The 12,621-nt window shown below is 37.7% G+C and overlaps 1 protein-coding gene across 2 annotated transcripts in view; it reads right to left on the reverse strand.

Moving 5' to 3' along the window:
• The window catches only part of LOC106875567 (leucine--tRNA ligase, cytoplasmic), a 201,144-nt gene that overhangs the window by 136,273 nt on the left and 52,250 nt on the right, over positions 1 to 12,621 (reverse strand). For both annotated transcript variants that reach the window (XM_089365507.1, XM_089365508.1), the window contains exons 11-16: positions 11,876 to 11,963; positions 9,443 to 9,519; positions 7,467 to 7,520; positions 5,012 to 5,152; positions 3,569 to 3,646; positions 1,377 to 1,462 (exon numbers count right to left, since the gene is read on the reverse strand). In XM_089365507.1, coding sequence (XP_089221633.1) covers positions 1,377 to 1,462; positions 3,569 to 3,646; positions 5,012 to 5,152; positions 7,467 to 7,520; positions 9,443 to 9,519; positions 11,876 to 11,963 — 524 coding nt within the window. The remainder of the gene's footprint in view (positions 1 to 1,376; positions 1,463 to 3,568; positions 3,647 to 5,011; positions 5,153 to 7,466; positions 7,521 to 9,442; positions 9,520 to 11,875; positions 11,964 to 12,621) is intronic.

The raw sequence follows: 12,621 nt of genomic DNA on the forward strand, positions 1-12,621 counted from the left end.
AACTGCTTAAGACTCCAATATTTTTGACCAACGCCAGTATAATAGTATAATACAGAATGCTGTGTGTGACTTTTACCTGAGAATGTACCTTAAGAATGGGAAAATATAAATCAAAGCTATGTAGGCCTACAGGCTGACTTATGACCTATCAATCAGAACCAATTGTGGTTGTAGGTCGACGACAAGCTGTACTTATTTTATGTTCAAACCATCCAGATCCGGCATTTCACACCTACCTGGCAATGCCATTCTAAAAATAGCCACAATAAAAATGTCAAAGCTTTTTAGATAATGCATAATTAATTCAAATTATTGTGAATAAATAAGCATTGCCTTTGACAGAGTAACCTGAAGGATAAAGGGTTAATTATTTTCGATGACATGGAAATAAAAATACCCAAAACAAAAATGAAAAATTCACAATTGTAACAACACTCAGAATTTAACCTTTCTCTCTCTCTCTTATATTATATATATATTTTTATATATATATAAAATTTAAAATGTTCACTGCTTATGGCTACCTGGTGTATTTTAGATACGACTATTACCAACATATTCTAGTTAAGCTTAAGAGTGAAGCATCAATTATGTAATGAGAAAAACTAAGTTATATCATCAGACGAGATGCTTCTACACTGAAAGGAATATTGGAATTCATTGTTTAGTTTCCCACCCACGAAACAGATATGTGTCCTCATCTTGTTTGTTTTTACCACAACATTTTGGCTGTTTTACTCTCCAGCCTTCATCAGGTGTCCTTGTGGAAATTTGGACCCAACCCTGGGTTCTCATTCCTAAGGTTTTTCTTTTGGTTGATATTATTATTATTATTATTATTATTATTATTATTGTTATTATTATTATTATTTATTCCAAGCACGGCCTGGAATTGAACTCGCAATCTTGGTGTTAGTAGCCCACACTCTTAACCATTACATTATATACTGGTATTCAACTATATAATTGCCTACAGGTATAAATCATAATGGTTAACAGTGCTACTAACCCCAAGATTGCGAGTTCAATTCCAGGCAGTACCTGGAATAAATAATAATAATAATAATCATAATAAAACAACATCAGCAAAAAAAAATACCTTAGGAGTGAGAACCCGGGGTAGGGTCCAAAATTCTACCAGGAGACCTGATGAAGGCTGGAGAGTAAATCAGCCGAAATGTTGTAACAAACAAGATGAGGACACATATCCATCCAATGTAAATAATGTACAGAATTCCTCATCTCAAAAATACAGAACAGAGTATGGCACATTCAATGCTCAATGTACAATGATTCTGTACGTTTGGCAAATTACTACCAAACCTTATGTCTTGAACTAAACAACAACAACAACAATACATAGTAAGCATCCTTACCATTGATCACAAAGTGCAACTACACATTCATCACCAGAGCGGGAGACAACTTTCTTCTCAGGTTCCATGTAGAGAACAGCTTCGTTCTAGTGTTATATAAGGACAGAAATAATGGAGAATGAATGTTAAAACAAAAAAAAAAAAGAAACACAAAGCAAATTAGACTGTGGCCATACTGGGGCACCACCTTGAACGTTTAGTTGAATGAATTGACCTCAGTGCTTATTGGGTTTTTTTTTAAAGCCTGGTATTTATTCTATCATTCCATTTTGCTGAACTGCTAAGTCACACAGACATAAACACACCTACATTGGTTGTCAAGCAGTGGTGGGGGATAAATACAGACACAAAAACACACACACATATTTATATATATATATACAATGGGCTTCTTTCAGTTTCCATCTACCAAATCTACTCACTTGGCTTTAATCAGGCTCAAGCAGTAGAAGACATTTGCTAAAGGTGCCATGTAGTGGGACTGAAACCAGAACCATGTGGTTAGGAAGCATGCTTCTTAGCACACAGCCATGTCTACACCTACTGAGAATGATTCTTCCTTCTTCCCCACGACTTAGAATTGGTGAGAGAGGACCAATTGATTATATCAACTCCAGTAGTTGACTGGTACTTTATTTCTATTCACACCGAAGGAATTGAAAGCAAGATTGACCTCAGTGGGATATGAACTCAGAATGCAAAGAGCCAGAAGGAATGTCACTAAGCATTTTGTCAGATGAGCTAATTGTTCTTCCAATTTGTTGCCTTAAACCTTTGAAAATCATCATCATCATCATTTAACGTCCGTTTTCCATGCTGGCATGGGTTGGCCGGTTTGACTGGGGACTGGCAAGCCAGGAGGCCGCACCAGACTTCAATCTGATCTGGCAGTGTTTCTACAGCTGGATGCCCTTCCACCCCATGAGTGTAGTGGGTGTTCTTTACGTGCCACCAGCACGAGAACCAGTCAGGCAGCACTGGCATCGGCCACATTCAGATGGTTCTTTTTACATGCTACCAGCATAGAAGTTAGTCGGACTGGGAAGGCTGGCATCGACCATGTTCAGATGGTGCTTTTTTACATGCCATCAGCACGGGGAACCAGTCAGGCAGCACTGGCAATGAGCCACGCATGCATGGTGCTTATTGCATGCTACCAGCACTGGAGCCAGTCAGGTGGCACTGCTATCAGCCACAGCTACAGTTTCCATTTGATTTTGTGATTTGATTTAACAAATAATAATTGAGTGAGGTAAGTAAATAAAGCCTTTCCAATTCCTACCCATATGTCTAGCTTAATGAAACGTCCCACATTACTGAGTGGAAAGTGTTATACTATTGCATTTTTTTTTTTTTAATACAATCAATATTGTTTCTCAAATTCTGTGATACTGTGTTGAATTTTATGCTGGATTTACTTGTGGCTATGTGGTTAGAAGTTTGCTTCCCAACCACATGGATCTGGGTTCAGTTCCACTGCATGGCACTTTGGACAACTGTCTTCCTCTATAGCCTCAGGCCAACCAAAACCTTGTAAGTGGATTTGGTAGATGGAAACTGAAAGAAGCCTGTGCAGGTGGCATGTAAAAAGCACCATTTGAGCATGGCCAATGCCAGTACCGCCTGACTGGCCCTCGTGCCAGTTGAACGTAAAAGTACCCACTACACTCTCAGTGCAGTTGGTGTTAGGAAGGGCATCCAGCTGTAGAAACTCTGCCAGGTCGGATTGGAGCCTGGTGCAGCCTTCTGGCTCACCAGCCCTCGGTCAAACCATCCAACCCAGGCCAGCATGGAAAGCAGACGTTAAACGACAACGACGATGATGATGATGATATATTTATATAATTATCAATGTGTGTGTCTTTATATCTGTGTTTGTGCCCCACTGCTTGACAGTTTGTGTTGGTGTGTTTGTCCCCCGTAACTTAGCAGTTCAGTAAAAGAGACTGATAAAGTACCAGACTTAAAAAAGTGTTGATTCATTTGACTAAAAAGTCTTCAAAGCGATGCCTCAGCATGGCTGCAGTCAAATGATTGAAACAAGTAAAAGAATAAAAGATTTATGAACTAAGAATTTTTTGCCACAAAAATTAATAACAAAAACTCTGTGTGTGTGTGTGTCTGTGTCTGCATGTGTGTTTGTGTGCGTGCGTGCGTGTGTGCGCGCATTTACAAATAGAAACCAAACCGACCTTTTTGATCATGTCTTGCTGAACGATCTTTTTCACATCTTGAACTCTTTTGCCTTTGTATTCACCAACTTTCAGAACCTGAAAATACAAATGCAAGGGAAACAGTGAAAAACAATTAGTATAACAAACAAAAAGGAAAGCAGAAAGTTGTCATTATAGTGTTTAGTCTTGATGACAATCAACATTCAGTAAAGTTTTGTTTGCTTCAACATATTGTAAGTGTCCAGAAAGAAAAGACAAGCACTGATAAAAAGTGAATTAGAGAAATATTATAACCATTCAATTTATGATCACTCTCTCTCTCGCTCTCTGGCTGGGTAACCATGTAACTCTTCTATAGCAAGACACCTGTTTCTGTCTCTCTATCACAAGATCACCTTTTCTGATGCTGCCTCCCCACTCAAAGGATCTTTGTCTTGCAAGTTACTTGGTGACCCTGCCAGTGCTGATGCCATGTGAAAAGCATCAAGTCCACACTTTAAAGTGGTTGGCATTTGGAAGGGCATCCAATTGTAAAAAACATGCTAAAACTGACCTTGCCTGTGCTGGTGCCACATAAAAAACACTGAGTCCACTCTGCAGAATGGTTGGCGTTAAGAAGGGCATCCATCCGCAAAAACTCTGCCAAAACAGACACAGTAGCCTGGGGTAGTTTTTCCACCTGGTCGACTCCTGTCAACCGTACTACCCATGCATAGAAGACGGACATTAAATGATGATGGTGATTATATATATATATATATATATATATATATCATCATCATCATCATCATCACCATTGTTTAACATCCTCCTTCCCTGCTGACATGGGTCAGCAGGGAAGGAGGGATAGCAAGAGTGCAAGAGAGAACGGGAGAGAGATGGTGGCAAAGTGCCAGGGAATACTCACAAGGAACGAGGATTAGGATATAAATGGGGTGGAAGAGAGAAACAAGTGAATGGGATATAACTCAGCAATTTCAGCAGAGGGTATAAGTAGATTAGATCAACCCTAGTGTTTAACTGGTACTTATTTTATCACCCTGAAAGGATAAAAGGTCAAGTTGAACCCAGTAGAATTTGAACTCAGAATGTATAATAATAATAATAATAATAATAATAATAATAATAATAATAATAATAATCCTTTCTAGTAAAAGCACAAGGCCTGAAATTTGTGAGGAGGGGACTAGTTGATTACATCGACCCCAGTGTTTCACTGGTACTTAATTTTATCAATCCCAAAAGGACAAAAGGTAAAGTCAACCTCAGCAGAATTTGAACTCAGAATGTAAGGACAGACGAAATGCCTCTAAGCATTTTTGCCAAGTGTGCTAACAATTCTGCCAGCTCGCTGCCTTAAACAACAACAAAGACAGCAACATTAACAACAATGGTTTCAAATTTTGGCACAAGGCCAGTAACAGCAGCAGCAACAAGTGAAACAATCAGGGAAAAACCTACCCCTTCATAGAAACCCTTTTTGTAAATCACTTCTCTTGCATCATTCAGTTTTTCTTTATCATTCTGGCTCTGTATTTTCATTTGTTTGCAAACTTCTTCCACACTGAAGCTGCTGTCACCAGGAATGGTTATAATGGAAATCTGTCAGAAAAAAAAAAGTCAAGAATAAAGAAATTAAAAACAAATTCATATGTGAGTGTGTACGCGTATGAATTTTACCAAATACAAATTCTGCCAACACAAGCCAAGATCACTCTGTTTGATCGTATGTGTGTGTGTGTGTGTGTGTGTTAAATAAAATAACAAAGCCAAGGCAATGTGATATTCCTAGGGCATTTATAAATAGAAAGGTGGTCTTACAGCTGTTTCAGGGAAATAAATATCCCATCAAGTTAAAAGAGCTTCAATAGAAGGAATTAGTAGAGTTCCTTTTTCCAAAAAGAAGTTATTCTGGAAAGGGAGAGATATACAAGAAACCAGATATAATGCGCTCACACAGCCTTAACTGTCTTCTGGGTCTTCTGGATACCAAAACCTCTCATATTATTAGAGCACGTTCCACGGACTGTGCCTCTGCTCGCTCTCCCCGCATCCGCCCTGCCATTGCCCGTCTCCCCTAACCTACCACCCCTCCACCCTGCCCTTCCAACACACCATTCTCCGAGTCTTCTGCCAACTCCAGCCTGACCCCCTCCATTTCGCACATCTTCCCCAACTTACTCCTTCCCTCCTTCAAACGAGCCCACAACCTGAGTGACCTGGTCCACAATCTCTTCCCTAACCCCACCTCCTAACCTGGCTTGTTCCCCTGCTCCTGCACATGCTGCCACACTTGCCCCTACCTCTCCATTACCACCATCCTCACAGGCACTCATCATCATCCCTATCATATCACCAACTCCTTTGCTTGCACTTCTAGCAACATTATTTACTGCATCTCCTGCTTTTTCTGCCCTTCTCTGTACAAGGGTCAAACAGGATGCCACTTGGCTGACTGGTTTGCAGAGCACCTCCAAGACATCAGACGCAGCAATGATACCCCGGTCTCGTACCATTTCCAATCTACTGGTCATTCACTACAACACCTATCTGTGCTCAGATTGTCTTAGCACAGGGGCCATTCAGACTCCCATCTTCACCATGAACAGGAATTAATTTTCTCTCTTTCCTCCTAAGCACCACATGAGCTCAATTTCTCCTCCTCTCTTCACTCCTACCCACCCCTACACCACATCACATCACCCCACACACACTAGCACTGACCACTTCCCAGCACCCACACCACACATCTACACACCCACACATTACACACACATCCACATGTCAAAGTCACTAGCCCCTAGTCACACACACACACGCGCACACATGTGCACCTTCATTTTGGGATCACCAACACATTATTAACTCCCTTTCTTTCTACCTCTCCTGTCAAACCTATTTTTTCCCATCCAGTCGCCATGCTTGATTGCTAAAGCCACAAGTTCTTTTATTCTTTCTCTCTTTATTTTCTCTTACTCCTATCTATTGAAGAGCATAGGCTCGAAACGTAAAAGACTTTCTCACTTTCTTGAGTATCAAACTAATACACCTGCTTGTTGTTCATACACCAGTCTTGGTCTTTTGTTTTTCTGTAAATTTCAAAACGCTTAGTTTAGAATAGGGGCAGCTGATGAAGGAAATATTCTCTATGTGGCCTGTTTGTTTTCTGTGCTCTGTTTATGTTCTGTTTTTCATTTTGTCCACGTTTTTGTTTGTGACGTACTGTACCCAGATATGCATCTATATATACATGTAGATGTAGGTTTGTACATACATGTACGTATATATGCATATACTCACATATTATTTGTATTATATATATATATGTATTCTTTTACTTGTTTCAGTCATTTGATGGCAGCCATGCTGGAGCAAATCAACCCTGGGACTTTTCTTTTTTAAGCCTAGTACTTATTCAACCTCCTGATTGCAAGCCTGACTCTAACCACTGAGCCACATATACACACATGCATATGCATGCGTGTGTGTGTTTGATTTCCTTGCCTTCACACCATACGGTAGTTGTAAATAAGCATCACTGTCATTTGCTGTTAGTGTGATATCATTTGTTTCCAATCTTGCAGGAAATTATGTCCTGTTATGCAGAAATATTACCTTGCTCGGAAACATGCAAGGATTAGCAACAGGAAAAGCGTACAGCTGTAAAAACTCTATCTCTACAGATTCCATCCTCTCCATGCATGCATGGCAAAATCGACATTAAAACAATGGTGACAGTGATAACAGCCATGATTGTGTGGTTAAAATTTTGTTTTGCTAATATGTGGTTCTTTGTCTGATGCCTACACACAGCGCCTCAGGTCAAACAATATTATGAGTGTAGAATTTGAAAGACAGAAAATGTGCAGACACTCATCTATTTGTATACAAAATGACATAAAATAAATAAACTTACAGGTTCAAAGTCCAACACCATGTGGTCTTGAATTCCAAATTTCTCTCTAAATTGCTAGATTATAGAAAGAAACAACAAAATCAGTAACATTGAAACTGTGAACAATAACCTGTTTATATAATTGCATCAGTGCAGTTGTGTATGCGTTTGCCTGTGTTGGTTTATTTGCAGGAGTGCATTTCAATTACAAAAAAAAAACAGATGAAAGATATTTCCAGAGTCAGAGGCTCATAAGACCAATTTTCCTGGAATCGGTGGCATATATGGAATCAATGAGGCACCAGTCTGTTGCAGGATCATACATTTTTTACAAGCTAAGTGCACTAGAGTAACAGGCAGCTAAGTGTTTTCCTCAAGAACACAATGAATCGCTCGGTCCAGGATCTTATAGTAAGATATGATAAATTTGTTTTTCTACTGCAGCACGAATTAGTTGTTTGGGATAGACGCTGACCAGTTAAGGTTGGCATTGTGGAAATTCAAACAACTTCCGCCCAAGATGAAAACGCATTTAAAAACAGTAAGGTGAGTGGGTTGCTGTGAAGATGTTGAACTGTTAACATTGTACAGTCAAGCTTCTCATTCCATCAGCTTCATCTAGAACCTGGAGGATTACTTGTTGAACTTCTTAGTCTTTATTACTACTAAGCTAAGTTTTTTTTTAGCAAGTCAAAATCATTATAACCCACTTCTTCACTTGGCATTCATCTTCTTTTTTAAGCTGTTATGAAGCTTATATTGTTTTACCATGTTTGCTGAAATTGACTGCTTCAGCAAGACTAGTTGTCTGGTTTTGTACTATGGGATTAATATCCAGTACCAGACTAAAGAACCTGTAAAAATTACTAAATGCAACCAAATATATTCATGTCTTGCCATGTTATTCCTGTCTGACTGAAGGACTAAATTTTGATTGTTTACACATACAGTGAATTTTTCTGTAATACATGTTTGTTCAGCGTTGTTTTGAAACCGTAAATAAAAGTATCACATTTTGAATATGAACACAACACATTGCCTTCTGATTCTTTCTGTGTAGCATTTGTCAAACATTTATTTTTGCTAAACACTGAAATCACAATCAGTTCAACACAATAACCACTAAGCCATACAACAAAGTGTAGGAGAAAGAATAGATTAGATTTAGGTTGAATGCACATGCTATTAATGTCCTACATACATATATCACAAATGTTATATACATTATGAAAGAATTGTACTTGCATTGTGTGTGTGTGTGTGTATATATATATATATATATAAAATATATAATTTTAGGGAAAATAACCAATTTTCAAGAACTCATCGATGAAAATCCACTATCACATATAGAAAAATTAATAATTAAAAGCACAATAAATGAGTATAATATAAAGTAAAGTAAATATCATAAGATAAATATAATAAAAAGATTACACGTGTTTCATAACCAATTTTCAAATAGAAAAGAAATTTAAATCGATTAAAATCAATTGAAATTATCGAAAATAAATTCTAATATTATTATTATTATATATATATATGAAAATTGGTTGTTTTCCCTAAAACTATATATATATATATATATATATATATATATATATATATATATATATACTCTGTATAGATATATAATCAAAAAAATATATTGAGACAACATGAAAGACTAGAAATAATAAACTAGATGCAAGCATCCAAATAATACTGGCTTCAAATTTTGGCAGAAGGTCTGCAATTTCAGGGGATGGGCTAAGTCAAATAGGTCGACCCCAGTGCTCAGCTGGTACTTCATTTTGTCCCACATGTTAATGATTCTGCCAGCATTCAAATAATATTTAAAAGTGAGGTGATGTGTATTATAATGATCATTATAATGATCACTACAAACATATGAGCTATTATCCAAAGTATTCTTTTTTCAAATAATATAGTTACAAACACACACTGACAGATAAAAATCAATCATTGTTTTTGTTAGTAGTTTTTATTCTTTTTACCTGTTTATTTTTTAAATCTCGAAGGGCTACAAAGTCGTCTGGTGAATCTGATGGCACACTTGTCACAACTCCAGTTCCTGAATTTTACAAATAGAAAAAAAAATTTTTTTAATCCATTAAATATTTTGTTAATATTATAAAAAGTGGCATAATTTCATTCCTTTATCTTCTCTATTTGAATTATTACTTTAAACTCTTTTTTTTTTTTCTAAATTATTAAGGAACGGTAACCGATACCAACATGGTTATATCTCCACTCATCAGAGAGGATATTAGTCTTACAAGTTGCATAGCAACTTATGCATTCTGTGTCTCCAAACCTGTCACACCAGCTTTTGTCAAGGTTAGAGAATCATACTGCCACAAAAATTTACATTAACCAAGAGCTCACTTGAACCATTCTGTTGCACGACTGCAATACACGTCCAATGAGAGTACCGGATTGAAGCAAGCTGAAAGTATTTGGCACTTTTGCTTTTGCCAAAGTAATCATGTTCACATTTCGGGTTTTGCATCAAAGTCCAAGGTTTGTTGTCATTAACAGAATGATTCCTTTTAACAACTCTTGCCAAAATAATGTCTTCATTAGTTTGGCCATACACTCCATTCTCTATAGAGTGTACTTATCTATAATAAAGTCATTCTAGAGCTCCCACTAGGGTGGCATAAATGGAGAGGAAACAAAAATGTGGGTAAATACAATCAAGTCAGCTTTTGAACAGCATCCACCTTTGGAACTGCTGCCAGTTGATTATCTCAACATCAAACACCTGTAATTACCAGGTGCAGTTGACAACAATATGGCGAATTTACTACTTGGAGCTGACACAACTCATCACAGGTGAAAGCCAGGATTCCTTTTGTGTGACACATTATACAGGGTGTCCACAAGATTTAGGTACATGGGAATTAACACATACTTTAAGAAATTATTATTTCTTATATTTAGTTGTTTATGTTATGATTTTATTTACTCCATGTACCCACATGGGGATTAACACATACTTTAAGAAATTATTATTTCTTATATTTAATTGTTTATGTTATGATTCTATTTATTCCATGTACCCAGACTTTGTGGACACCCTGTACAGGGTGTTCAGGCTAAATCTGACAATTTTCTATGTGTCCTTTTTTTATCAGGAACAACTTGATGTATTGATGAACAGTCAACGGCATTGGAGAGCATAAAATTAAAGTTATAGTTGAGAAAAAGTTAGCTGATATGGAAGACAGGAAGCCATCTGGATATTGGAAAAGAGTTACCTGTATTGTGATGATCTGTGTCAGGTATCAAAATGACAACATCATGACTGCTGGTCAATGCTCTGCGAACACTATAATGGCTGTAAGATGTGACATGCACACCGTGAAAACCAGGCTTCCCCTCACTATGATGGTGTCCAACGAGGGTGACATCATGCTGCCCCACATCTTAAAACAGAGCCTTAGGCTCAATTCAGACAGCTAAGTGAAGCTGCTGGAAACAGTGATCAAACCTTGGTTGGAAAGGCTTGCTGTTGGAAGGCCATATGTATGGTAGCAGGATTCAGCTCCTTGCCATATCTCTGGAAGTGTTTGTTGGAGAATTGCCACAACTTCAACAGCCCCAATTTCTGGCCTCCTAACTTTCGCAATTGTAATCTCATGGATTACTATCCGTGTGGGACGCAGTTGAGAAAGGAACCAACCACTCTGCCTGCAACACCGAGGCCAAGCTGGTGGCCAAGATCAAGGAGGAGTTCGAAGATCTTCCCAGGGACACAGTGAGGAATGCATACACCAGGATCTGGAGCTGTCTTGAGGCCATGGTGGAAATTGAGGGTGAATACCTTGAGTAAACTGTTATCTCTCTGCCATAATTATCATCATCATTTAACGTCCATTTGTCCATGCTGGTATGGGTTGAATAGTTTGACCTGGGCTGGCAAGCCGGAAGGCTGCACCAGGCTCCAGTCTGATCTGGCAGAGTTTCTACAGCTGGATGCCCTTCCTAATGCCAACCACTTAGAGAGTGTAGTGGGTGCTTTTATGTAACGCTGGCATGGGTGCCATTTGCATGACACTAGTATCTGCCATGATTGCTCAGCTTGATGGGTCTTCTTCTCAAGCCCAACATAATGCCAAAGGTTTCAGTCATTGCCTCTGTGAAGCCCAACACGTGAAAGGAACTCAGCCACTTTGCCTCCATGGGGCCCAATGCTTGAAGCTGATATTTTTTTTTAATTTTTATTTAAATACTTATATTTTATGCAAACTGTTAAATTTAGACCGAACACCTTGAATATTATCTTCACTCTCAGTTCTGAACAAGTTGCATGTATGATTATAATGAGGGTATTCATGATGGGTCATAACAATGATGATTACGATAACTGGCAAGTATATACCAATGACGTAAACAGCAGTGAAAGCACAACTTAACAAACAAACCTTTATCTTCTTTGATAGTCATCATCGGTAAAGTATAGATACACTGGTAACTGGTGAGAGGTGCATGTAGTTTTACACCAAGTATATCCTGGAATTAAAAGAAAACATATAATTAAGTACAACCATTGTCACCATTAGCCTCATCATCGTCATCATTACTGTAGGTTGGCAATGAATTCAGTAATTGTATAATCCCATATTTCATACATCATAATCATAATTTTAATGCCTGATTTTTTTTTTTAACAAGCTAGGTGTTAACAGAAAGGGTTTTTAGCCCTTCAGCATTAAAATTACTGTCAAATGTAATGCTTATTTATTCACATCATTTTCAATTAATCATGCTCAATCTCACAGCTTTGAGATTTCGATGATGTGACTGATTAGTTTTAGAATGACATTGTGTGATAAGTATGAGAGGCCAGATTTAGCTAGTTTGAACATAAAACAGAAAGAATACTGGGACTGGATATGTCTGATTTAAGCCTTTAGCATTCAGATTACTTATCTATTCACATTGTTTTCAATTAATTACACTTTATTTTCTAGCTTTGAGATTTCAATGATGTTAGATCTGGTTAGTTTGAACACAGAAACAGGTAGAGTATTTTGGCTCAATCTGGCCAGTTTAAATGCTAACGAGTTAAATTCATCTTTACACATGTCTCTATTCTGAATCATACATTAAAAAAAAATCAATGTTTTGAGACCAGACTTCACTATTTTCTAAACTAGATCTTCCTTTG

This window comes from Octopus bimaculoides, chromosome Z (genome assembly GCF_046866305.1).
Source record: "Octopus bimaculoides isolate indiv1 chromosome Z, ASM4686630v1, whole genome shotgun sequence".
NCBI lineage: Eukaryota > Metazoa > Mollusca > Cephalopoda > Octopoda > Octopodidae > Octopus > Octopus bimaculoides.